Below are 26,973 nucleotides of genomic sequence, written 5' to 3'. Positions count from 1 at the left end.
AGTCAGTGAGAATGACTTGTGTTTGCTGTGGTTGAATGAGTAGTCTTCTCTGGGTATGAGACAGATGGTGTGAGCATGACTTTCAGCTGTGGGTGTGACTGTGCGCATGGGTGAACCTTTAATTTTGGGGCTATGGACAAATGGGTGGAGTCTATTTTCACAGGCCAGGTATAACTTGAGTGGACATGGCTTCATCTGTAGGCTGGCCTGCACACAGTGGGTGGGGCTCTCACCAGTTTCTGCAGGATTCTCTCTGTGACATTGAACTTCCTGGATCCAGGGTGACCCATGTTCTCTTCATACTTCAGGTTGGTGATGGTGAAATTGAGGGTGAATGGCACCAGTATGGGACCTGCTGCTGCAGTGGGGTTGGGAGAAAGACACTATGAGCTTGTTCGTACTCTGGGAAATCTATGCCTGATTTCTCTTCTGTGTGTTTTCAAGATGAGGTGAGGCTTCTCCATGAATTGACAGCTTCCTCCTGGAGGAGGCCCAAAATATCAGCACCAACTCCAATGTTCTAAAGAGGAGGAGGTTTGCTTTTGGACGCAAAGGCCCTGTCAACAGAAAGCAACCTCAGCTGATCTTCCATGTGGATGAAGGTGATATGAATTGCCTTTGTTTCTGAGCTTTTTTTTGTTTACTCCAAGTCATTCACATATTTACAGATTGAAAAATGTTCTGAATAAACATTGTGTCCCTTGTTCATGAGTCAAGGCCTTCTGGAAGGTCTTTCTTCAAACTGGACTCATTGGTGGATAGTGGATATTTTTATGATGCTCATTTTACAGAAGAAAAAATGAACACAATGGAGGTGGCATGATTTGTTCCATGTAATGCCATCTCTCATAAAAGAACACTCTGTCTTAATATTGGGTATATTATTATTGTTATTAATGTGTGTGTTTGTGTGTGTGTGTGTGTGTGTGTGTGTGTGTGTGTGTGTGTGTGTGTGTGTGTGTGTGCTTGTACTGGGCATTGAATTCAGTGCCTGGGTTCTGTCCATTAGCATTTTTTTGTGCAAGCCTTGCACCCTACCATTTGAGCCCCAGCTCTAGTTTGGCTAATTGTTGGTTAATTGGATATAAAGGTATCATAGATTCCTACCCGAGCTAGCAACACAGCACAATTCTCAGATCTCAGCCTTCTAAATAGCAAGGGCTACAAGCATGAGTTATGTATTATCAGTTGAGATATATTATTTTATCTTTTATATATTTCCTCAGTTTTCATAAATGTGAGACTTCGTTAGTGAATTAGGTTCTGATCACATGTGTGTTTCTGACACTTTAAATGCCATTTAAAAAATAAGATGATTTCTTTGTTGCTTTGTATGTCCCTCCCCCACAGTATAAGCCCTGCTTTCACTGTATTTGATGTTGGTATAATTTGTGGAGGGGAAGGGAAAAAACAAATCATTTAAATAGGGATACAGGTGGACCCATTGCAACGATGAGATGTACAAGACGTTATGTCGAAAAACTAACTTTACAACTTTGGCTGGGGGATGTGGGGGTGGGGGGGTTGGGGTGGTGGGAAAGTGGGAAGATGGGAAGGGTTGGGAAGGGGAAACAAAAGAGGAGGCAACAATGCTTGATAAGAAATGTACTCATTATCTTGCCCATGTAATTGGAACTCCTCTATATGGTATTTTCACAATAAAAAAATACAAAGCAAATATATGTAACACACAAAAAAAATAAACCTTGTACCAATGTGTGATAATTTCATATAGCATGACAATTGTTAGGAATGCCCATGTCATCTGTTGGCTGAGAATACTGTGCCAGGGAACCAACAATACAAGAAGAACTGGGAAGTCCTCTTGGTAAATAGAGCTACTCTTGGCTATATTATTTTTAATATTTTTGTCAGTTTTGGCAATTTTTGCAAGTGATCAAAATTTAAGAGACCCATGGATACAAAAACATCCATTGCTTAGGATATTTGGAGAAGATTCTGTTGTTCCTATATATTGGACAAACAGAATGTGCTATATTTATTTTTCTATTATGTAGAAAGGGCTGTGATCCTTGTAGATGTTTAAGGAGAGGCTGGATTTATACTCACAAAGGGCACATTCATAAAATATTACCAAACAGAGTGGTCTTTTCTATGTAATTCGCTGAATACAGGATTCCTCAAATAGAAAGCAAACTGATGGCCAGTTGTTTAGCTGTGTGAAGGAAGGGCTGATCTTTCTCTGAGTTGCTTTGGGGCACAAGGCATGAAAGCAATCTGTGTTCTGCACAATCTGCTGGTCTGTAATCTAGGGTTGGGAAGATTTTAGGGTGCTGGGTGAACTCTAGGATTCTGAACCAGGGTCCAGAGAGTGGCATAGGCTCCCTGGTGCTAGGGAAGGATACTAGTGTTCAAGGAATATTTTGGGGTGCTGGGAAGACCCTGAGAAAGCCATGAAGACTCCACCTTATGCTCCTTTGTGTGTACCATGTCCTTGACACACCCTCCTACCTGCTATGTTGCTGGGGATGCTGGGAGGATGTGCAGGAGGAGAATTCCTACCTGTGGGGCTGGAGGACGGTGTTGGCATCACAGAAGACTCGGTGGTCACTGGAGATGTTGGGGAGAAAAGACAAGTGTTTGTGGTGGGAACCACCACCACCTCTGAAGGTAGTACAATGCAGATCCCTGGTGGTGGTGGTGCCAGGGTTCGGGTATAAATTCCTGATTCATCCCCAGGTCTTGGGGGGTATAGCTTTGTGTGAAGGGGACTTGTTGGTCATCGACGTGGTTCATTGCAGAGGGCTGGGGCTTGGAGGGGAGGTAGGATTTAGGGAGACCCAGAACACTCACTCCTGGGGGTGGAGGGCAGGCTGTGGAGGGTGAAACCTGCAGAGAGAGAGAGGGGGAGATGGTAAGGAGGTGGGAATGAGGGAACAGGAGGCACAGGATGGGAGGGCAAGGACCCTGACACAGCCAAGCACACTGGGCCTCTGCTCACCATTGACATAGAGACTGTCCTGGTCCAGGCTGTAGTGCCCCAGCTGGGAGATGCCGAGGGTCAGCTGGCTGAGCTCCTTGTACAGCTGCTCTCTGTCCAGCCCAGGGCCCATGGGGTGGGGGTGGTAGGTGCAGATGGCACCCACTCCTGTGGCAGATCCTTCCTTCTCAGACCTGGGAGGATGGGAGAGAGGCAAGACAATTAGTGCATAGACAATCAAGGGGTCCTGAGCATCCTGGTGAAGGTGCTGAAGAGCCACAGGAAAAGAGACGTCTGGTAGACAGGAGAGAAATTAGACTTCAATGTTTGTGTGCACTGCCTCTGAGCCAGCCTGGGATTTTTGATCTGTCATAGGTTCTTAACTTCTTAAATATAAGGCTCCAACCTGGGTGCAGGGTCTGGGAGGGGGTGGGGCAGGTGTCTCACTTGCGTCAGGTCAGAGCAGTCTTGAATGTCAATCCAAAATGAAAAAGAAATTTTGGGCCTAGAAGGAGTGCCTGAAGGAAATGTTCCCAGTCCAAAGTGAGGGAAGGGAGCAGGGCATTAACTATGGAGGAGAAAGGCAGGGCCCCATTCAGCTTATGGTATGCAAGCTCTTGGGATATCTGAGAATGAAGGTGGTGGGATTAGGGAACACTGCGGTGCTGGATCCAGTATCTCCCGATTGCCAACTTGCAGATGGCATGCTGAAGGAAGGTAGGATGATCTCACCAACCTCCTTTGCCTGGTGTTAGGTGTGTAAGCCCTGATCTGTTGTGAGCTCTCACCTGAGCAGGTCCAGTCTGCATTCAGAGTACAAGGGACCAACACTGGTTTTCTCGAACAAGGGTCTGAGCTGCAGAGGAAGAGGAGCAGGGTCAGTGGGAGGGCTAAGGGAGTATGGGGGTGGGGCACTCATGAGTGGTCGTGGCTTGTATAGGGGAAGCTGCTGGGTGGGCATGGCTTTCTCCTGTAGGCGGGGCATACAGGGTGGGCGGGGCTCTTACCAGTCTCTGCAGGATTCCCTCTGTGACATTGAACTTCCCCGTTCCCGGGTGACCCATGTCCTGCTCATATTCCAGATTAGTGATGGTGAAGTTGAGGGTGAAGGGCACCAGGTTGGGGCCTGTTGCTGTGGAGATGGGGTGTGGGGGGAGAGACACCATTGAGCCCATTTTTCTCCATGCCCTTGGGTACAGGTGCATTTCCATTACAGGTGTGCCCATAGTGGGTGGATCTTCCTGTAGGATGTCTCCCTCTGAGCATAGACCCCAGACATGAGCACTCATTGTGAGTATGTTTTTCTTTTGGGGCAAATCCACGGTGAATTAGAAAGCAAGTACTTTCTAAAATTACTATGGAAATCCTTTCTTTCTTTTTTTTTTTTTAGATTAGCTTTTATTAAGCCTAAATCTTTCTCTGAGGTCTACATATTTATTGATTAAAATAAACGTTTGAAGAGACATTTATGTTCTGTTTTCACATGGTACACATCTTGCTTGAATTTGTCATTTATTTGTTGGCTTACTGCTTTGGAGGAGGTGTTAGGATGTCTGTTTTATAGACAGATGTCTATTTTGTAGGCTGTAATAACATCTGCACAATTTCTAGATGGCAGAACCTGACCAGAACTCATGTTTTGTGGTTCCAGAGTCTAAGCTGATAATGTCTCTACCTTAGACCACTGGCAGAGGCCCACAGGCCAACCTGAGCCTTTCGTGTAGAGAGCTCCCTCTAGAGGTATTAGCTAATCTGTAACTATAGATAGAGGCTGAAGCAAGCCCATCCTGGTGCCAGTGCTTCCAGGGAACCATCCAGAAATCTACCTTAGCCAACGAGAAGCCAACAGGAGCCAATGGGAGGCTCAATAGAACCTCATCATGTGCCTCAGCTTGACCTAAGAAAGGGCGTTTCCCTGGTCTATGTATTGTTTATTCTGGTCCCTTCTATTCCTGAACTGGAAACAAAATGTGATAAGAGAACTCTTTTCATTTACCTGCAGATCTGACCCCAGGAACACAGGTTTGCAAATGTAATACTTAACTCATCTTTCTCCTGCTGAGAATTCATCCAAGACTGGGGCCCTTTCTGTTTTTGTTACTGCTGTGCTACCAGACTGTTCTGATGTAGTAAGTGTTTAACAAATACTTGTTGAATGAAGGAGGTCTGGAGGCTTCCAGTCACAGGACATGGGATTTTTTTTTTCTTTTGTTGTTGTTGTTTTTACCAGTCCTGGGGCTTGAACTCAGGGCCTGGGCACTGCCCCTGAGCTTCTTTTTTTTTTTTTTTTTTGCCCAAGGCTAGCACTCTATGTTTGAGCCATAGCGCCTCTTCTGGCTTTTTCTGTATATGTGGTACTGAGGAATTGAACCCAGGGCTTCATGCATGCTAGGCAAGCACTTTACCACCAAGGCACATTCCTAGCCCAGATTTTTTTTTTTTTTTTTTTTTTTTTTTTTTGTCAGCCGTGAACTCTGGGTCTGGGTGCTGTCCCTTAGCTCTTCAGCTCAAGGCTAGTGCTCTACCACTTGAGCCACAGCACCACTTCTGGCTTTTTCTGCTTCTGTGGTTCTGAGGAATCAAACCCCAAGGCCTCATGCATGCAAGGCAAGCACTCTACCTCTGAGCCACTTTCCCAGCCCCAGATTTTTTTTTAAGGAAAGAAATGCCTACCTGTGGGGCCCAGAGCAGTAGTGGCTGATGTTGTTGGCATGATGGTTGAGGCTATAGCAGCTGAGGAAAAAAAATCACAGTGAAGTGACCATGGGGGGAGTGAAAGACAAGTGCGCACCATGAGAGTTGCTCTGAAGTCTATGACAGGTGTATCTTTTTCTAAGACAGGAAAGTAATGATGAGGTTTAAAACTAGGGCTTTCCTGTAATCCTCCTTTTCTAGAGATGCACCGTAGGGGATGGCAGAGAAAGAAGAGGGCTTCAAGGTGAAACGGCAAAGACCCCATTTACTCACTGCTGGGGGTGGAGGTCAGGACTGGACGACGATGGTTGTAACCTGCAGAATGATAGACCGTGTGATTTGAAAGGATGGTGAATGGGAAAATGAGGCCAGGATCTGGGATCTACTGGATGTCTACAGATTTAACTACTTAATGAATTGATTTTTTTATTTTGGTGGTCCTGGGGATTGAACTCAGGGCCTCATACCTGCTAAGCAGGTACTGTACCACTAGAGTCACACCCCATATGTCTTGAGCCATGCCCGCCAGACCCTTTTGACATTGGTCATTTTTCCTTCCTTCCTTGCTTTCTTTCCTCCCTTCTTCTCTTCCCTCCTACCCTCCTTCTTTTTCTTTTGGTGGCACTGGGGTTTGGTGCAATGTCACTTGAGCAAATGCCCCATCACTTGGGTCCCGCCCCACTTCTCAGAGCCACGCCCACTACACAAGCCACACCCACTATATTAGCTTTGCCAGCCGCATAGAGCCTACTTGGAGCCACGCCCCATCGCTTAAGAAGTCATGCCCACTATGGAAGCCTTGACTATTATTTAAGCCACACCTCACTGCTTAAAGCCACACCTCTACCATAAGAGCCACGCCTCACCACTAAAGCCACGCCTTCAATGCTTACATCAAGGCCATGATATGAGCCCTAGCTTGCTTGAGCCACGCCCCTACCATATTAGCCACACCCCTAGTGTATTAGCCATGCCCCACCATTTAAAGCCAAGCTGTCACTGCTTATGTCACACCCAGCCATGCCCCCTGTTGCTTGAGCTATGCCTCAGCCCTTAAACCACCCCACTACCCCATCTGTCTATTAGTTGTACAAGAAGGTTTCATTTGGACATGTCTATAGATGCATACAGTATGCCTTGCTCAGACTCACCCCTTCTGCCACTTGCCTTCATCTCCACAAAGCTGTTGAGTGTTCACCACCTTCTGTGTGTTATGGACTCAGAGCCTACAGAATCTTCAGCACCTGCTGACTCCACTCACCGTTGACATAAAGGCTGTTCCTGTCCAAGGTGTAGGTGTCCAGCCGGGAGATGCCTTTGGTCTCGTGGCTCAGCTCCCAGTACAGTCTCTCTCGGTCCAGCCCAGTGCTGGCTGGCTTAGAGTGAAGGGTGCAGATCATATTTACTGTAGTAGCTGATCCATCCTTCTCTGGCCTGGGGTGTAGGGGATGTGGGAGTGGGGGACATAAGCAAGACTGTTGATGAAGATGGTTTGCAAGAATGATATTGTCTGCAAAAGCCCCAAAGCTAACAGCAGCTTTCTTAGATGGTGAGAGAAAATGGAGACAGAAGAAGAGGTAGCATTTGTAAAATGATCAGTAGATGGACAAAGAGAATTGGTAGTGTTCCCAATCCACCTATGGCTTGACTAATCCTGATCCAAAATGCCTGAATCTAGAAGTGTCTCTGATTTCAGAGTAGGGTTTTTTAGGGTTTTTTTTTTTTTGGAACATTGCATAGATCTTTTCCCCTAGCCTGAAAAATCTGAAATCCTGTAATATTTGGCATATTTGGAATGCCAGCATAATATCCAAGACATTTCAGGTTGTTTTGGTCTATTAGTCTGATTTTCAATTGAGTTTGCTGGTTCTGGGGTTTGAATTCAAGCTCTTGCTTGGCTGTTTTGCCTGGAGGCTAGTGTTCTACCATTTGACCCACAGCTCTACTTCTTGATTTTGAATGGTTAATCAGAGATAAGAGTCTCACAGAATTGCTTGTGCTGGTTTTGAACAACAATCTTTAAATCTCAGCCTCCTGAGTAGCTATGATTATAGCTGTGAGCTACTGGTGCTTGACTTCTGTATTACTTTTTTTTATTTCATTCAGTTGTTTGTTTGAATGTTCTTTGAACTCAGTTAGTTGTTTGTAGAGAAGAGGGAGAGAAACAGGAAAGTATATGGAGTGATGTGAAAGAAGTATATTACATGTATACCACACACATATACACACATATAACACACGTATCTGCATATGTATAATGCATATCCAGTTATGGAATCATCACAATGAAGCCCTCTTCCATTTTTAATATATGGGCAATTAAAAAAATAAACAAGCAATAACAGAAAATTTTAGTGTTAGCTGGGCACAATGGCTCACACCTGTAATTTCAGATACTCAGGATGCTAAGGTCAGAAGGATCATGGTTCCAGGAGAGCTCAGGAAAAAAAAAGTTTGCAAGGCCCTATGCAACAAAAAAGCTTGTTGTAATGGTGTGTGTTTGTCATCTTGGCTATGTGGAGAACATAAATAGGGGACTGTGGTCCAGGTTGACTCAGGAAAGTGAGAGCTTATCTTAAACACAGGCAGATTAAAAAAAAATTGGTGGAGGCAGTGCATCAGTGACTCACGCCTGATTTGAGAATCATAGTTTGAAGGCAGCCCAGGCAGAAAAGTTCATGAGACTCTTATCTCCAATAAACTACTTAGAATAAAAATCCAGAAGTGGCACTGTGGCTCAAGTGATAGAGTGCTAACCTTGAGTACAAAGAAGCTCAGGGACAGCACCCAGGCCCTGAGCTCAAGCTGTAGCACTAGCAAAAAAAAAAAAAAAAAAAAGGCTGGGGCATAGTTCAAGTAGCACAGTAACAATATGCATCAATATCTATGTCTATATCAATATGTTATATATGTGTATGTATACAATCTATCTATCTATCTATCTATCTATCTATCTATCTATCTATCTATCTATCTCTCAGATGTTGAAGTATGTTGGATTTCAATTTTTCAGATTTAGGAGGCTTAACCTATGTTAGCTTTCTGCCAACCCAATCCCAGATCAGGACAAGGGAAAACAGAAAACTCAAGCAAGCAATAAATCAAAGTAACAAACCAACAAGCAAATGGAAACAGCTGGACAGCCACAAGCCCTTGTGAATATCTTAGGTGCAAAATCAGTTTTTAGTACTTCTGACAGAAGGTAGAAAACCTGTCTGCCGCAGTTCTCTTTTTGCCTCATGCATTTTCTGAATCTAGGATAATTTTGGAACTTTTGGGGCCTTCACTCTCATGGGGGTGGTGGTCTCCATGGTGAGTAGAGGACAAAGAGAGGACAGAATCTTGGGAGACACCTCAGCAACACACAATATCACAGGTACCCAGACAGAACCAGACAAGTGAGAAGCAAGAGCAAGATCAGTTCAGGAATGGAAAATTGGAGACATGGGAGAATGTAAGGACTCACCTGAGTGACGTCAGCTGGCAGCCAGAAAACTGGGGGCCGATGTTGGTGTTCGCGAACACAGGACCAAGCTGGGGAGGAAGGAGCAGGATAAGAAGACTTGAGGGGGCCAGGAGCCAGTGTCTCATTCCTGTTATCCTAGCTACTCAGGAGGCTGAGGTTTGAGGATCGAAGGTGAAAGCCAGCCTGGGCAGGAAAGTGCGGGAGACTCTTATCTTCAATAAACTACTCAAAAAAGCTGGAAGTGGTGCTGTGGTTCAGGTGGTACAACACGAGCTTTGAGCAAAAAGAAGCTCAAGGACAGTGCCCAGGCCCACAGTTCAAGCCCCAGGACAGGCAATAAATTAAAAAAAAAAGAAGACTTGAGGGTCATGCCCGGTGAGAAGTGGTCAGCCAGCAGCTGTGGGCTTTTACCATGCGTTGCAGGATGACCTCGGTGGTGTTGAACTTGGCAGACCCTGGGTGCTTCATATCTGGTGTGTACTGCAGGTTCACAATAGTGAAGTTGAGAGTAAAAGGAACCAGACTGGGCGCCATGGCTGAAACAAGAAAGGCAGAGGAGACATTTTGATGCCAGTGGTGGGGCTTGAACTCAGGGCTTGGGCACTTTCTCTTAGCTTTTTGGCTCGAGGTAGTACTCTACCATTTGAGCCACAGCTCCATGTTCAGCTTTTTGGTGTTTCTTTGAAGGTTAAGAGACTCACAAACATTCCTTCCTGGGCTGGCTTTGAACCATGATCTTCTGATCTCACCCTCCTAATAGCTAGGATTATAGACATGATCACTGGTGCCCAGCTGCACATTTTAAACACAGTTGACAAATAGATGTTAGGGAATGACAGAGAGCTTCTGTGTATACACTGAGCTGTGTGTGCAATGCCTGCTTGAGAAGTTTGTTTTTGCATTGCCTTTTTGACTGTGAATGTCCACTTGGAATAACTTCCATCTATGTTTTGCATGGAAAATCCTTCAAAGGACACAATTTTAGCCTTGGTGTTTAGGGGGGATTTGTTACAGTACCAGCTTCCAACTCCACAATGGCTGTCAACATCCTGGGATGCTTGAGCCCTTTACATAAAATGATATGGTACAATTGGTCCTTCACTACCACCATCACCATCAGCATCATCACTAGCATTATCATGATCAGAATTGCCATCATCACCACCAGCAGCAGCAGCATCACCTTCACCATCATCATGATCATTATCATCATCATCACACCATCAAGATCACCATAACCATCATCCATCACCATCACCATCACCATTATGACCACCATCAACATCAATCATCAGAATAATCACCATCACCATCATCATCATCATCATCAGCAAACCCCCCCCCCCCCCCCACTACACCACAATCATCACACCAACACAGACTCTCTGAGGACAGAGACTACTTTGTATTCCTTGGCACATTCCCTCAGGCACAGCATCCTCACTTGATCTACTATGACGTTCCATCTTTCCTTGAAAGAATAACGTCAGAGACCTACTCATCAGCCTCTCTCACAAAGGTGTCATGAAGAAGTACTTACTGGAGAGGCTGGGGAAGGAGGATGGCGTCCCGGAGGTCCCAGGGGGCGCTGTGGAGGTTCCAGGAGCTGGGGAGAAGCCCACAGTTAAGAGAAACAAGGCATGTTCACCACAGAAATGCCAGGGGGAGACACTGCACGTGGAGATGGCTTGGTCTAGGACTCTCTCTCTGAAGATGGTGCAGTGAAGAGGGTAAATAACTTTGCCCTCTCAGTCTCTTTGCTCTTGGAGAGGACATTGTGGGGATGGGTATCTGTTGGCCTCCTCTCTGTTTAGGGTATAGGAGGCCATTTGTCCAATACTTACGGCTGGTGGTGAGTGCTGAGCTTTGATGGGTAAAACCTGGATTGAGAGGGTGAGAGAGAGAGAGAGAGAGTAAGGGAAATAAGTAAGGGTTGAGGGCAAGGTAGGGAACTGAGGAGGAGTAAGGGAGACAGGGGAAATGGTGGATGATTCATGACATAGAAGATACAGGATGATACTTTATCAATACTATCACATCAGAGACATTCTTGAAGAAGAACTCAGAAATCCAGATCAACCTCACCATGCTCTGAACATATGGGCCAGGCCCCCAAGGAGCCTTTCCAGCAAGGTGGAGAGAGGACCACACCCTCCACTCACCTCCCAGTCACTCACCATTGACGTAGAGGCTGTCTATGTCCAGAGTGTAGGGTCCCAGCTGGGTGATGCCGTAGGTCAGCTGGCTCAGCTCCCAGTACAGCTTTTTTCTGTCCAATCTGAAGCCAGCAGGGCCAGGATGATGTGTGCAGATGGCGTTGACTCTGGTGGCCGCCCCATTCTTCTCAGGCCTGGGGAATGCCACACGTGATTGGTCTAAATATTTTCCCACCTATTTGTTCCTCTCTGCCTCCCTCCTTTGTTTCCTCCCTCCCTCTTCCAGGTCTGAATGCTAAATGCAACAGGTACCTGTTTGGTGGGTCTATTGGAAACCACAGCTGGTTCAATCTGAAGTCTCAGCCCTCACCATAGCCACAGGCCACTGACCCAATTAACCAGCCCAAAGATCCCAGGAATGTGAGTGCAATAGCTCCCAAAGTAACAGCTTCCACTGGGTTGGAGGCCTGGCTCAGGTGGTAGAGCACCAACCAATGAGCGAAAGCATCAGATACTAAGTTTGAGTCCTGGTCTTGGGCCAAAAAAAAAAAAAAAAAGCAATAACCAAAAAGCAACAGCTTCCATTATTCAACATGGCAGACATTGCTCAGTTCCCCAATGATTAGTATACCTATTATACATCACATACAAAACAATTATATACCATTAAAAATAATACATATATATTTAAATATAAATGTAAATAGGAAATATGTGGTTTTTGTTTTATATATTCTAATACCTAGTACATTATATAATGATTAATATTGATATTACACTAGTTTCAGAGGATTTTGTGTGAATGTGTGTCTGTGTGTGTGTGTGTGCACATGTGCACACAGGTCCTGGGGCTTGAACTCATGGCCTGGATACTGTCCTTGAGCTTTTTTACTCAAGACTAGGGTTCTACCACTTGAGCCACAGATCCACTTCTGGCTTGTTTTTGTAGTTAGAAAAAAGAGGGGGCTGGGAAGGTGGCTCAGTGGTAGAGTGCTTGCCTTGCATGCCTGAGGCCCTAGGTTCGATTCCTCAGAACCACATAAGCAAAAAGAAAAAAAAAGTCAGAAGTGGCACTGTGGCTCAAGTGGTAGAGGCTAGCCTTGAGCTGAAGAGCTGAGGGACAGCACGCAGGCCCAGAGTTCAGGCCCCATGACTGGACCCTTCCCCCCACTCCCCCAAAAAAGAAAAAAGAGTCTCATAGACTTTCTTGCCTGGATCCTCAGATCTCAACCTCCTGAGTACTTAGGATGACAAATGTGAGCCACCAGTGCCTGGCTACTATTTTTGTTTTTGTGGCCCTAGGGATTGAATCCAGGCCCTGCACAGGGCAGGCAATGTCTCCACCATGAAACCATATTCTCAGCTTACTTACAACTGTTTGCTTTAACTCATTTTCTAACTAGATTCTCACAACTGCCATGAATGTGTGCGGTCTGTATGGCAAAACTCACATGGTTTATATAGTATAGCATGCATGTATACCATACGTGTGTGTGTGTGGTGTGGCTGTGAGTATGTGTGCCTGTGCATGTGGTTATGTGTGTGATTTGTGTGGTTGTGTGTGTGGTTGTATGTGCTTATATCATGTGTTGTGTTATGTATATGGATGTGGTTGGGTATGTATGTGTGAGTGTATGTGCGTGGTTATATGTGGTATGTGTGTGTGTGTGAGTGATACAGCCTGAAATGCTAGTGTTTCCCTGTGTGACCTGACACAAGCCACTTACTTCTTTTGGCCTCAGTTTACCCTGTACACCTGATTCATGAGGCTGATGCTATAGGAATACCAAATGCACAGTACATTCTTCTGGCTCCTGGCTGGTGTTCTGGTTGACATTTAGCGTCCATGGTGAGTGTGGATAGCCAGGGAGCGCCAAGCTTGCCTTAGGTCTCATCCACCTGCAGGCCCTGAATTTTGGGGAGAAGCGCTCACCTGAGCGACACTAGTCTGCAGCCTGAATAGAGTGATCCCAGACTGCTGTTCTTCAACAAGGGTTTGAGCTGGGAAGGAGAACAGAAGTGAGAGAAGAACCTTGGTGGGAAACTGGGAGGAGCTGAGACTTTGGTAGGACAGATTGGGCGGGGTTGATGTGGATGGGGCAGGCCCTAGCGAGGTGTGGGTGGAGCTAGCCCAAATGGGTGTGTCCTGGGAGCTGTGGGTGGGGCTGGATCCTCCATAGGTATGGCCTGGGGGAGTTGTGGGTGGAGCTGGCCCTCAGGTGGGGACTGTGGATTGTGGGTGTGGCTGGCCCTAGTGGGTGTGGCCTAAGCAAGCTGTGGGTGGGGCTGGTCTTTGAGAGATGGGCGGGGCTTTCACCAGGTACTGCAGAACTCTCTCTGTGGTGTTGAACTTCCAGGAGCCCGGATGTTCCATGTTCTTCTCAAACCCCAGGTTGGTGATGGTGAAGTTGAGTGTGAATGGCACCAGGTCAGGGACCACCGCTGTCGTCGGGGAGGAGAGAAGGAGGGCGTGGCTGAGTTAGATTTGGTTTGAGACAAGGACCTAGACACATAACGTTGGGGGGGAGCATGGCTATATTTTTATTTCTCTGGTTACTTTTTGTTGTAACTGCATGAGTGATTTCAAGCCTACTCAGTAGAACGACGCTGGAGAGACTCTGCACGTGGCTTGCTCAGTGCGCCACCTGTCTGGGTGTGGTAGGTGGACTGCCATGCCTACTATAAGTAGTTTCTAATAAATATTTGTTGAACTAACTTCCCTGTGCTGTGTTCTTAAATACACAGTCACAAATTATGTAAGGAAAGTGGTATATTCTGGGAAATGTGTTGCTATGCGGCTCTTTATGCAAATATCAGAGTGTACTTACATGAAGAGAGGTGATCTAATTTTTTTTTTTTTTTTTTTTTGTCGGTTGTGGGGCCTGAACTCTGGGCCTGGGCTCTGTCCCTGAGCTCTTCAGCTCAAGGTGAGCACTCTACCACTTGAGCCACAGAGCCACTTCTGGCTTTTTCTGCTTATGTGGTGCTGAGGAATTGAACCCAGGGCCTCATGCATGCAAGGCAAGCGCTACTGAGCAAGGTGATCTGATCTTATGGGTCACTATTGTGTAGCTGTCCCTCACATCTCTACATGTTGGTAGAGGTTGAATCACATTCATTAAATGTCCATGACTATTCATAACATGGTAACTCAATGGCCATCATGAATCTTCAATGAATAACCACAATCAAGGAATATTTATGAACACAATGGGAATTCTTTTTGTTAGTCTTGGAGCTTGAACTCAAGGTCTGGGCACTGTCCCTGATTTAAGGCTAGTGTTCTACCACTTGCCACAGCTCCATTTCTGTTTGTTTTCTTTTTTTTTGGTTGATCATGGGGCTTGAACTCTGGGCTTGGGTGTTATCCCTCAGCTCTTCAGCTCAAGGCGAGCTCTCTACCGCTTGAGCTACAGTGCTACTTCCGGTTTTCTAGTGGTTTCTTGGAGATAAGAGTCTCACGGACTTTCCTGCCTGGGCTGGCTTTGAACCATGATCCTCAGATCTCAGCCTCCTGAGTAGCTAGGATTATAGGTGTGAGCCACTGGCACCCGGCTGTCCATTTCTGTTTTTATTGTTATTTTTGTAGGTTTTTTTTGAGATAAGAGTCTCATGAACTTTGTTGTCCAAGCTGTCTTTTAACTATGATCCTCAGATCTCACCCTCCCAAATTGCTACAATGACAGGCATGAGCTACCGGCTCCTGGCAGAACATATTTTAAGTCTGATACACGCCCAAGGTTCTAGTCTATCCTTTCCTTTCAGGATTGTTTTGTGTTTCCCTACTGTCCAAGAAATTCCTACTTAGGAACCCAATTATTCTGGTTGTTTCGGGACTTGGTGAGTTCCTGGGACACAGACTTTCCATGCTACAAGTGAGATGATAGTTCCCAGCTCTAGGTATATATATATCTGTCAGAATGCAGATAGATAGATAGATAGATAGATAGCAGCACTATTCATCATAGCCAAGATATGAAAGCAATCTCTGGCTACAGTGTCCAATAGAACCAATCAAGATGACTATCAATGGATGAATGAATAAAGAAAATGAGATACATGTACAGACTGGAATATTATGTAGTCATAAAGGAAAATCACAGATTATTTGTAACAAAATACACAGAACTTCAACACAGAAAGAAAATACTGCATGTATTTCTCAGTTATGTTAAAAAAAAGTCTATCTGGCTGGGCATCAGTGGTTGATAGCTGTAATCCTATTACTGAGGAGGCTGAGATCTGAGGATCACAGTTCAAAGCTAGCCTGGGCTGGAAAGTCAGTGAGATTCTTATCTCCAATGAACTACTAAAAAGCCAGAAGTGAAGTTGTGGCTCAAGTAGTAAAGCACAAAAGCACATGGACAGTGACCAGGCCCTGAGTTTAAGCTCTAGGTCCTATGCATGTGTCTGCATTCATGTGTGTGTTCATGTACACACTCGCACACACAAACTCAATCTGTTACTTTTCCTCTTGCCTAGTAGTGTGAGTCTAATGAATGCTGCTCAATCACATGCCAACAAATGCTTAAAATGGAAAATATGACTTGATATATATATATATATATATATACACACATATATTTAACCCATAATTATTCTTACTTGTTCTTGAAGTCACCATCTCAGAAGTTAAGATTGTCATTGTAGTTGTGGTTAGAGGGACGAAGGGACTTCCAGACAGGGGACTGATGGGGGTACTTGTGGTTTGAGCCACTGTGGGTCTTGAACCTATGGTCGCTGAGTTAGTAGTCTCACTGGTGGTGGTTTTCTGTGTGGCGCTTGGACTCGATCCTTCTTCATGACTGGTTGCAGGCAGGGTAGAGGTCTCTGATAGTGTATGGATCATCATGGGACCTGTGGTCATTTTGGAGAAGTCTGGGGTTCTAACTGTAGTTACAGGTGAAGTTTCCGGAGTCCAGGAAGTTACAGTGTTAGGTTCACTGGTTATTGAAGGGACATGGAGGGAAAAAGCCATAGTCAGAACTTCCGAGCTGGTTTCTGCCAAAGGACTAGTGACCCACAAGCCTGTGGTCTGGGATAAACCAGGGGACATGGTGACAGATGGGAGACCCGTGCTAACCTCTGACCCAGCATGGGTAGCCAGTGAGGTTGTTGGTGTAGGAACATGAGGGGAGACAGTTGAGCCTCGATCAATTCTGCTGGTCTCAGTTGTGAGGACAGAAGTGGCTGTCTCTGGTCCACCAGGGGGCAAGGTCTGAGTTGGAATTGCTGTACTGACCTTCGCCCAAGGTGTGATGGGCAGAGAGGCTGTGGTCTCTGACGTATGAGGGAACATGGATAAAGAAGGAAATTTTGAGCTGGTGGATGCGGCCCTGGGGCTGGCAGTTGATAAATTGGTGGTTTCTGATTGGCTGGTAGAAAGAGTCATGGTTGGAGCTGGCATACTGGTTGACTGCCCAGAAGTTGTTATTACCTGGGAGGTCAGCCTATCTGGTTCTTCGGATGAACTGCTCATTGTTGGGGTACCTGAAGTGGCTTCTGTCCCAGAGCTGGTGGTCACTGAAGTGGTAGTAAGTAAACTACTGCGAGAAAAATGGGGAGCTGTAGGGGTGACTATTGGACTGGTCTCTGAAGGATGAGTTATCAGTGACATTGTTGCTGTTGTTTCATATGGAGAAGAAGGTGTTGGAAAAATTGTCCTGGTGTCTGTCCCAGAACTGGTGACCAGTGAGGTTGTCCAATGAGGTACACCCAGTGAGATAGTTGTCAGAGTGGCTGAACTTGTTTCTGTTCCAGAACTGGTAGCCATTGTGGGTATGGTATCTGATCCACCCTGGGGAATATGGAGGGCTGTACTGGAAAAGGCTGTGCTTGTCTCTTCAGAGTAAGTGGTCAGTGAGGTTGTTGTAAACAGTTTGCCAGAGGAAACAGTCAGAGTTGGCCCAGCAGAACTGGCCTGGGTCTCAGGATGGGTGACTGAGGAAGCTGTGGTTTCTGCTTCTCCAGGGAAAACAGTCAACATTGGGGTAGCTGTATTTGCATCTGTCCCAGAAGTAGTAACTATCCCTGGTATGCCTGTCGAGATCTTCTTGGCTGGAGCAGACAATCTAGTGTTTGCTCCAGTGCTGGTGGTCATTGGAGAGATGAAATTTGATGCACTTTGGGAAAAATCTGGGGTTGTTGTAGAAATGGGTGTTTTGTCCTCTGCAGTATGAGTGACCAGTGAGATTGTTGTTGCTGGTTCACCAGGCCAAACAGTTGGAAGCAGAACAGCTGAGCTAGCTTCTGACCCGGTGTGGATGACCCATGAGGTGGTAGATGCTGGTTCTTTTGAGTAATCAGGTGATGTGGCAACAGTTGTCTTTGACTCAGAACTAGGGACTAAGGATGTCACCATCCCTAATACACCGGAGGAGGCTGTCATCTCTGGAATAGATGTACCTGTCTGTGCCTCAGTGGGAGTGACTGATGAAGCTGTGGTCTCTGTTACCGCAGAAGGAAGGGTCAAACTTGAAGTACTTAGGCTGGTCACAGCCCTAGAACTGGTGGTCAACAGTGTCACCACCCCTGGTGCCTTAGGGGAGACATCTGAACTGATGTCCATCCCAGGACTGGTGGTCATTGAAGGTGGGGTATCTGATCCACTGTGGGAAAAATATGGAGTGGTTCTAGAAATAATTGGGCTGGTCTCTGTCAGATGAGTGGTCCAGGTGTTCGTTCTTTCTGGGGGAAGGGACTGTGATGGAGCAGATGAACTGGCTTGACTCACAGGATGGGTAACAACCCACATGGCTGTGGTTTCTGATTGATGTGGAGAAACAGTCGGCATCAGAGTGACTGTACTCATCTCTGCCCCAGGACCAGAAACCACTGAAGTAATCTTTTCAGTCACACTGGGAGAGACAGTCAGAGATGGAATGACTGAAATTGTCTGGGTAACCAACGAAGTTGTAGTTTCTGACTCCACAGGAAAAGGTGTCAGAGGTGGTTTGGTTGTGGGGGTGTCAGTGCTGGAAATGTAGACCTGTGACACAGTCACCATATCTGCAATGCTAGATGAATGAATTGTAGGAGGAACAGGTGAACTGGCCTTTTCCCCATGCACAGTGGCTGTCAGGTGTGAGGTGTCTGATTCACTGTGGGAAAGACTTGAGCTCATTCCAAGAGCAGCTGAACTGGTCTCGGTGGAACTGGTGATTAAGGAGGTGGTTGTATTTTGCATGATGGAGGGCACTGTCACCGTGGGAACAGGCAAACTGGCTTCTGGTCCCAGATGGGTGACCCATCTTGATTCTGTGGTCTCTGATGGACCTGAGGGAACAGTCCCAGTTGGAAATGAACTGGCCTCCATTCCAGAACTGGTGACCAGTGTGGTTGTCATCTCTGATACTTCGGGGGGGACAGTCAGGGTTGGAATGGCTGAATTTGTTTGGGCACCAACACTGGTGATCAGTGAGGCTGTGGCATTGTATTCAGAAGGAGAAACAGCCAGAGTTGGCATTGGTGGACTGGTGACCTCCTTAGAACTGGTGATGGCTAAAGTCGCTGTTGCTGACGCCTCAGGAAAGACAGTCAGAGTTGGAATGGCTGTGCTTGCTTGTCCCCCAGTGGGGGTAATGGATGAGGCAGTGGTGGTTGGGTTACCTGTACTGATTGCTTCCAGTGAGGTCCCTGTGTCTGGTTCACCTGGTGAGATTCTTGTCACTGGAACAGAACTGGCTTCCTCTGAAATGCTTGTGGCTGTTGAAGGTGAGGTGTCTGATTCCCTGTGGGGGACACTTGGGCTGGTGGTGGCCACAGCTGGACTGGCCTCTGAAGGTTGGGTGATAAATGAAGCTGTTGAGTACGACTCCCTAGTGATTACTGGAATAGCAGAACTGGCCTGTGACCCAGGATGGCTTGTGACCTGTGAGGCTGTGGTCTCCAGTGGACCCGAGGAAACAATCCAAGTTGGAGACTGACGGGTATGTGTTTCAGAATGAGTGGTCAGTGCAGTCACCATTTCTGAGGCTCCAGGGAGGACAGTGAGAGTTAGGGCAGTGGTAGTAGCCATCTCCAGCTCAGGATGAGTGACCTGTGATGTCACCAGCCCTGCTACTCCGGGTGAGATGGTTGGGTTTGAACTCGTTGCTGCCACCTGTGTTCCAGGGGCAGTGGCTCCTGAGGCTGGGCTCTTGGACTCCCTTGCAGAAGGGGTTGGAGTTGAGCTCGCCATCCTGGTGTCTGCCTCAAAACTGGTGAGCGCTGATGTGACCAGTTCTGGTGTATCAGGTGAGATGGCGACTGATGTTGGAATGGCTGAACTGGCTTTCGCCTCTGGCCTGGTGTCCATGAAGAGTGTGGTAGTGTCCCATACACCGTGGGTAAGAGTGGAGATCGTTCCGGAAACGGGTGTTTGGGTATCCGCTGGGTGGGTGACCATTGTGCCTGACTCCTCAGAGGAAATCATCACAGTTGGAATATCCGGGTGGGTTGTCTCTGCTCCTGTACCCACTGAAGTCGCCCATCTTGGCTCAGCAGAGGAAACAGTCAGAATGGCAGCTGAATTACTTGTCTGTGGCCCAGAATGGGTGACTGGGGAATCTGTGACTCCTGTTGTATTTGGAGAGTCAGTTGGCGTATTTGTGTCTGCCCAAGTGTTGATAGGCTGTGACGTCTCCAGCTCTGGTACATCTGAGATGGAGGGAGCTGGACTGGCCGGCCTGCTCTCTGCCGTGGACCTGAGGATCGATAAGTCTGTGACCTCTGAGATGGCAGGGGTGGTAGGGGAGGCTGTGCTTGTGCTGGCCATCTGTCCTGGTGTCCTGAGGACAGGTGGTGCAGACACTCTGAGAGTTGATGCGTCTATGATGGTGGTGGTCTCCAGCATCATGGGCGTGGTCTCTGGTGTTGTGGGCGTTACCCCAGGCTTTGTGGGCGTGGTCTCAGGCATCATAGGCGTGGTATCCGACAATGCAGACATGGTCTCTGGCGTCGTGGGTATGGTCTCTGGTGTTGTGGGCGTGGTCTCTGGCATCATGGGTGTGGTCTTTGGTGCTGTAGGCGTGGCCTCTGGCATCATGGGTGTGGTCTTTGGTGCTGTAGGCGTGGCCTCTGGCATCATGGGTGTGGTCTCTGGCATCAAGGGCGTGGTCTCTGGTGTTGTGGGCGTGACCCCAGCCTTTGTGGGTGTGGCCTCCGGCATCATAGGCGTGGTATCTGACAATGCAGACATGGTCTCTGGCGTTGTGGGCATGGTCTCTGGTGTTGTGGGAGTGGTCTCTGGCATCATGGGTGTGGTCTTTGGTGCTGCAGGCGTGGTCTCTTTCATCGTGGGTGTGGTCTCTGGCATCATGGGCGTGATCTCTGACATCGTGGGTGTGGTCTCCAGCATTGCGGGTGTGGTCTCTGGCGTCATGGGTGTGATCTCTGGCATTGTAGGTGTGGTCTCCAGCGTCATAGGTGTGGTATGAGGCATTGCAGGCATGGTCTCTGGCGTTGTGGGTGTGATCTCTGGCATCGTGGGCACGGCCTTTGGCGTTGTGGGCGTGGCCTCCAGCACTGTGGGTGTGGTCTCTGGAGTCCTGGATGAGATGTCTGGTGGTGTGGGTGTGGCCTCTGGTGCTGTGGGCGTGGCCTCCGGTGTCATGGACACAGTCTTTGGCATTGTGGGCCTGGCCCCAGGTGCTGCAGGCGTGGTCGCTGTCGGTGTAGGCGTGATCTCTGGCGTCGCAGGCGTGGTTTCTGGTGCTGTGGGCGTGGCCCCTGGTGTTGTGGGCGTGGTCTCCCGTCTCCCTGTTTCTCCCTCGGAGAGCTCTGTTGAATTGGGAGATGCATCAGTAATTCTGAGTCATACACTCAGGTATTCAAACAGTGCATTTTGGTTAGTGTAGGGTCTAGGATCGAAAGAGGAGGAAGAGGAGGAGAAAGGGAAAAGGAAGAAGAAAGGAGAGGAGAGGGAGAAGAGGAAGAGGAGATGGGATGGGGGAGGAAAAAGAAGAAAAGGATGAGGAGAAAGAAGAAGAGGAGGAGGAAGAAACCAAAGAAGAAGAGGAGGAGGAGGAGGGGAAAGAAAAGATGAGGAGAGACAATCACAGAAAACCTGTCACACTCTCCTTTCTGATGTCTCCAGGGCAGTAAATGGACCAGGCACCAGTGTCTCACACCTGTAATCCTAGCTACTCAGAAGGCTGAGATCTGAGGATCATGGTTCAAAGCCAGCCTGGGAAGAAACGTCTGTGAGACTCTCATCTGCAATTAACCTCCAAAAAGTTGTAAGTAGAGCTGTGGCTCAAGTGGTAGAGCACCAGCCTTGAGCAAAAACGTTCACGGATAGGACCTAGGCCCTGAATTCAAGCCCCAAGAAGGGGGGAAAACCAGCATTGAATGGTATCTCCATCATTTTATGGACACAGAAAACTCACTTTAGAAATTTAAATATAGTAATAGCTGAATCTTTGTTTTTTTGTACCTTAGGGGTGCTTGAACTCTGGGCCTCCTGCTCTAATGTCTATTTCACTCAAGGCTGGTGCTCTACCATTTGAGCCACAGCTCTACTTGCTGGTTAACCCCAGAGTGTTTCCTACTACATTCCTGGAACTCCACACCTAAGGTGATATACAGAGCGGTTACAGTTAAATAAGTCAGGTGATAAGCACATTTCTTTTTTGATAATATCACCCCTTCCTTTGCTCTCTCTCAGTTTTTCCCCTCTTATCCCCACCCACAAGTTGTATAGTTCCTGTTCAACATAGTGTCTACTGAGTTCCACTGCTACATTTTGTTGTGAGGTCTCAATAAATACTTTTCAGATTTAAGTTAAATTAGGTCACGTTTGCTAAATGGAGAACTCTGGTTGGGTGTGGTAGTGCATGCCTGTAGGCCCAGAATTCAGGAGGCAAGGGCAGAAAGAGGATCAGTAGTTTGAGGCCAGCCTCAGCTATGTAATGACATCATGAGAGGGGGAGGAAGAGGAGGAGAAGGAGGAGGAGAAGGAGGAGGAGGAGGAGGAAGAGGAGGAGGAGGAGGAGGAGGAGGAAGAGGAGGAGGAGGAGGAGGAGGAGGAGGAGGAGGAGAGGAGAGAGAGAGAGAGAGAGAGAGAGAGAGAGAGAGAGAGAGAGAGAGAGAGAGAGAGAGAGAGAGATTGAGAGAGAGAGATTTGACCTTAAACTAAGTACATTCAACACACTGTGAAGAAATAAAAATGGCACAGTTTGACATCTACATGGTAAGCATTAGACCAAAAAAAAAAAATCTGATCACCCAAGAAAGTCACAAAAGCAACTCATAATTCTCTTCCTAAGGAAAACAAGTTTCCTGTCTCTGGGGAAGGAAGCAAGGACACAAATGGTTCTGAGGTGGACCTACCTTTGGGATGAGCAGATGAAGTTAGGGCATCTGTGCCTGGCCTCCTTGTTCCCCTGTGTTCTGCTTTATTGGGGATCTTCGTATTGTGCTCCAGAGTATCCTCATCAGGTTCTGCAATGAGAGCGAGGGAGAGGACCAGGGTGAGTCATTGCATCCAGAAGGGGTGCCCTGGGGAAATGGCTTCAATATCTCCTCTTTTTCTTTTTATTGTTGTTGTTTGCTTTTGTTCTGGTACTAGGGCTTGAACTCAGGGCCTGGGCACTGTCCTTTAGCGTTTTTCATTCAAGGCTAGCGCTCTTCCATTTGAAGCACAGTTCTACTTCAGGTTAGTTGGAAATAAAAAGTCTCATGGATTTAACTGCACATGCAGGCTGGCTGGGAACTGTGGATTCTCCTCTCTCAACCTCCTGATTAGCTGGGATTATAAGTGTAAGCTACTGGTGCCTGGCCTGACTTACTCTTGAACTGCTTTGTTGAATGGTAGGAATGCCCCTTTGGATCTGTCTTATTTTAGACCCTTGGTCTCAGGGACTGCTGCTTTCATTTGAATCTCTGAGGCTGACCATGTTGTCAAAACAGCTCTGTCCTTATTTCAACTTAGCTATTCCATAGTATTTGATAGAACTTATTACTTCTCCCTAAAACAGTGCTTCTTGAAAGTCAGAAACACTTGTTCTGTCTAATAACTTGCCAACTACACCTGCTGAGCCTGTTAAGAGCATACTTTCCTAGTCCTGACCCTAGATTCTCTAGATTCTTTTATTTTACAGTGCTGGGGATCGAACCTAGGGTCTTACTCATGCCAGAGAGGGATTTTTTTTTTTGGTGCTGGCCCTGGGGCTTGAACTTAGGGCCTGGGTGCTATCTCTAACCTTTTTTTGTCTCCTCAAGGCTAGTGCTCTACCACTTGAGCCCCAGTACCACTTCCGGCTTTTTTGTGGTTAATTGGAGATAAGTCTCATGGACTTTCCTGCCTAGGCTGGTTTTGAACCACAGTCCTCAGATCTCAGCCTCCTCATTAGCTAGGATTACAGGCATGAGCCATTTGCCACTGATATTTCCTTTTTAAAGACAGGATGTTACTATGTAGGTGAGGCTGGCCTTGAACTCATGAACTTCCTTACACAAATTTCAGTTTGCTGGGACTACATTCCTGTACCACTATACTGGTCAAAGGATTTTTCTTGTTTTTCAGTATTGAGGATTAAACTTAGGATCTCATGCTTGCTAGCCAAGGGCTATACCACGGGCTATATCATCACCATTACCACCATCATCATATTACCATCATCATCATCATCACCACCAATTTATCAATCATTCAATCAATCAATCAACAGAACACTTTTTGTGATATTGTAATTATTCACCTCCTTATTTATTATCTATCTATCTATCTATCTATCTATCTATCTATCTATCTATCTATCTATCTATCTATCTATCTATCTATCTATCTATCTAACTATCTATCTATCTATCTTTCTTTCCCAATGCCTAGTTCAGTGCTTGGAACTGAATTTAGAATCAACAAATGTTTGCTAAAAGAAATTCCATTATAGGGACCTGGGGATATGGTTTGCCAGTACAGTGCTTGCCAAGGTCCTGGGCCTAAGTCCCAGCGGTATAAAAAAACCTAATCTTTGCCAACAGATGTGTTGATGAAAAACCAGAACACATATACATAGACACAGACACAGACACAGACATAGGCAGACAGACAGACAGACACATACACACATACACACACATGCGTTGTTCCTCAGCCATGATGATGAATAAAATCAATTCATTCGTAAGACAGTGAGGTAACTGGAGATGCTCACATTTAGCAAAATTAACCATATGCAGGAAGGCGAGTATCTATATATTCTCTCATATGTAAAAATTACAAATAAAGAAAAAAGATGACTTGAAAAATAGAAAATGGACTATGGGAAAGTGAAATGGGTCTGGGGAACTAGGGGAGAGAGGGAAGGGCAAGGGAGAGTAATCGGAAAGTGGGGGGAAATATAACCAAACACAGTATATGTGCATATGGAAACATCACAATAAAACCTATTAGTTTATACTACTATTAAAGAATAATAGTATAACAATAAAACCAACAATAAATAACAAATGTAATAATAATAAATAATAGTATTACTAATAAACATAAATGATTTTGGGTGCATACTGTTCTTGAACTCAAGGCTGGTGCTCTACCACTTGAACCACAGCTCCATTTCCAGCTTCTTGGTGGTTCATTGGAGATAAGAATCTTACTGACTTTCCTGCCCAGGCCGGTATCAAACTGTGATCCTCAGATCTCAGCCTTCTTGTGTCACTCAGACTACAGGAATGAGCCATCAGCATGTGGCTTTATAATAAGGGAATTCTGATTGTGGGAATGAATTCAATAACTCCCCCCTCCCTTTTTTTTCATTTTTGGCAAAGACTTATCTCCTCTGATTCCCCTTCCTTCCCTGCCTGGGATGAGAGAAGGTGTGGATTCTTACTTGACGACCGGGTTGGATGTGCAGAAACTTGAACAGCACTTGTCATTGCTCTTAAGTTGTCATCTTCTGTCCCTTTGCTGGGAGATAAAGATGTCTGGATGGGCTGGGTTCTGGGCTCTAAAGTACTGGGCGTCACTGGGTGTCCTTCTGTAGCAAGACTAGTGTCTGCCATGTTGGTGGTGGCCGGGGAGGAAGTCATGGCATGGGGGGTGGGGCTGGTGGGAGAGGCAGGGGTGGAGAGGTCAGAGGAAGATGCTGGTACGGAAGCTGATGAAGGCCAGTTCTCTGCAATGGCGGACGGAAGAGCCTGCCCTGGGCTTGATTCCATTCTAGAGTAGGGACTGGCAGAAGGCGAAGCTAGGCTGGCTTGGGGGACTCCAGGGGAGACAAATGATATGGTATTCTCTGACAGAGGTGTGGAGGGGTTAGGCCCAGTGGATTCGGATGGCATCAAGTCTGTCCTGGGAACATGAACACTCTGTGAGGCAGACACGGTGGACTGAGATGGTGGTGGGGAGGAAGTCACCCCAGAAGGCCCCATTACAGAGGGAGGGGTAGAGAAGTGGGGGACACTTGGCCTTGACATTACGGTCGACTGTGACACTGGAGTCCAGCCTGAGGCTGATGCGGGTGTAGAAGAGGTTGAGGCCTGCTGGGAAGTCTGGAGAGCTGGAGTGGACTCAAGAGAAGGAGGTAGAAGGGTGCGGGGAGCCGAGCTGGGCTCTGTGGACATGCTTGCCTCGTCGAATGGCTCCGTGGTCACTCTGGTGGGTGCCACGTGGTCAGACACTGGGGTGGTCTTCCAGACCTCCCACACATGGGCAGAAGAGCCCACTGCATAGGCAGTTGTGGGTGACTCCCAGGAGATGGGGAGCCTAGAACTCTGTGCCCCTTCCGAATGGCGGGTTGGCACCTTGAAAACGGCTGGGGGTGAGGAAGACTGGAGTTTTTCTGTGCCTGTAGTGACGTCCGAAGGAGCCAGGGTTTCAAGGGCTGAAGTGGTGAGACTGGGGGGTGAACTTACTGCCCATGTGGGGCTTCTGTTGGAAATGTCTGTGGTTTTCGACAGCCCAGAGGTAAGCAGGGAGCTGGCAGAAGAAGAAAGGGGAGAGAGATTCTGGGATGAAGTGACAGAAAAAGAGGAGGAAGAAGACAGGAAAGGCAGAGAAGAGAGAGAGCTGGTTTCCTGTACAGAGAGAGAACGTGGAGTAAAGGGTGTTGATTCTGTGTCCATCCCCAGCATGGTGTCCTGGAGAGTGGAGATGAATGGGGTGAAGGATGAAGGGGAGGCAGAAGCAGGAGAAGGTGAGGCTGCAGGTGTGAGGGTCCCTGTGGAGCTCAGATATGGCACAGCTGGAGTTTGTGTGGAGGACAGGACTTCAGGGGATGAGCTTGATTGCAGGGTGCTGTGTGAGTGGGGCAGGGTCTGGGATGTACTGGGGAGGGTAGTGGTGGCTGAGGCCATGGCTGACGTGTCCCTGGCATCTGTGGTATGGAATTCAGTTGCCGGAAGCTGTGTGTGGACAGTGGTGGTGATTTCTGCAGAAGTGGTCTTGTAAGGGACAGAGGACATGCTGGTGATCTCCATTCCAGTGGTTCTGTGAGCTGGGACTGTGGATGGAGTGCGACTGGGAGGGAGCTTTGGAGCAGAGGAGAAGAAGCCTGTACTGTTTTGTTCAGGCGAGGAGCTGGTGGTGGCATCAGAGAGGCCAGCAGTGGTGTCCAGGGCTGAGCTGGGCTCCTCAGGAGTGCTGGTGTGGGTCAGTGCTGTGGCCCAAGAGGAAGCTGTCTGGGTGGCCATCTCTCTTGTCTGAGAGGATGTTGGTATTTGTGTAGAAACTGTGCTTACCCCAGTGGTGGAGAGCATTGTCTCTTTAGCTGAGGTCACAGAAAGTTCTGAGGAGG

The 26,973-nt window shown here is 47.2% G+C and overlaps 2 protein-coding genes across 2 annotated transcripts in view; both read right to left on the bottom strand.

Moving 5' to 3' along the window:
• The window catches only part of LOC138813853 (mucin-16-like), a 92,882-nt gene extending 65,925 nt beyond the window's left edge, over positions 1-26,957 (bottom strand). Inside the window, exons 1-19 of the mRNA XM_070002378.1 lie at positions 25,069-26,957; positions 22,568-22,678; positions 15,863-21,016; positions 13,575-13,699; positions 13,191-13,258; positions 11,279-11,451; positions 10,946-10,981; positions 10,642-10,707; positions 9,513-9,637; positions 9,102-9,169; positions 6,897-7,069; positions 5,909-5,950; positions 5,615-5,674; positions 3,949-4,073; positions 3,730-3,797; positions 2,963-3,135; positions 2,815-2,850; positions 2,524-2,571; positions 234-358 (exon numbers count right to left, since the gene is read on the bottom strand). Coding sequence (XP_069858479.1) covers positions 234-358; positions 2,524-2,571; positions 2,815-2,850; positions 2,963-3,135; positions 3,730-3,797; positions 3,949-4,073; positions 5,615-5,674; positions 5,909-5,950; positions 6,897-7,069; positions 9,102-9,169; positions 9,513-9,637; positions 10,642-10,707; positions 10,946-10,981; positions 11,279-11,451; positions 13,191-13,258; positions 13,575-13,699; positions 15,863-21,016; positions 22,568-22,678; positions 25,069-26,935 — 8,643 coding nt within the window. The 5' untranslated portion in view covers positions 26,936-26,957. The remainder of the gene's footprint in view (positions 1-233; positions 359-2,523; positions 2,572-2,814; positions 2,851-2,962; positions 3,136-3,729; positions 3,798-3,948; positions 4,074-5,614; positions 5,675-5,908; positions 5,951-6,896; positions 7,070-9,101; positions 9,170-9,512; positions 9,638-10,641; positions 10,708-10,945; positions 10,982-11,278; positions 11,452-13,190; positions 13,259-13,574; positions 13,700-15,862; positions 21,017-22,567; positions 22,679-25,068) is intronic.
• LOC138813729 (mucin-3B-like) overlaps positions 26,953-26,973 on the bottom strand; it is a 38,552-nt gene continuing 38,531 nt past the window's right edge. Inside the window, exon 3 of the mRNA XM_070002110.1 lies at positions 26,953-26,973. Coding sequence (XP_069858211.1) covers positions 26,953-26,973 — 21 coding nt within the window.

This window comes from Dipodomys merriami, unplaced genomic scaffold (assembly GCF_024711535.1).
Source record: "Dipodomys merriami isolate MVZ:Mamm:240054 unplaced genomic scaffold, mDipMer1.0.p SCAF_6, whole genome shotgun sequence".
NCBI lineage: Eukaryota > Metazoa > Chordata > Mammalia > Rodentia > Heteromyidae > Dipodomys > Dipodomys merriami.
The sequence above is the reverse complement of the archived record's forward strand: the minus strand, read 5'-3'. Positions and strand labels throughout refer to the sequence as shown.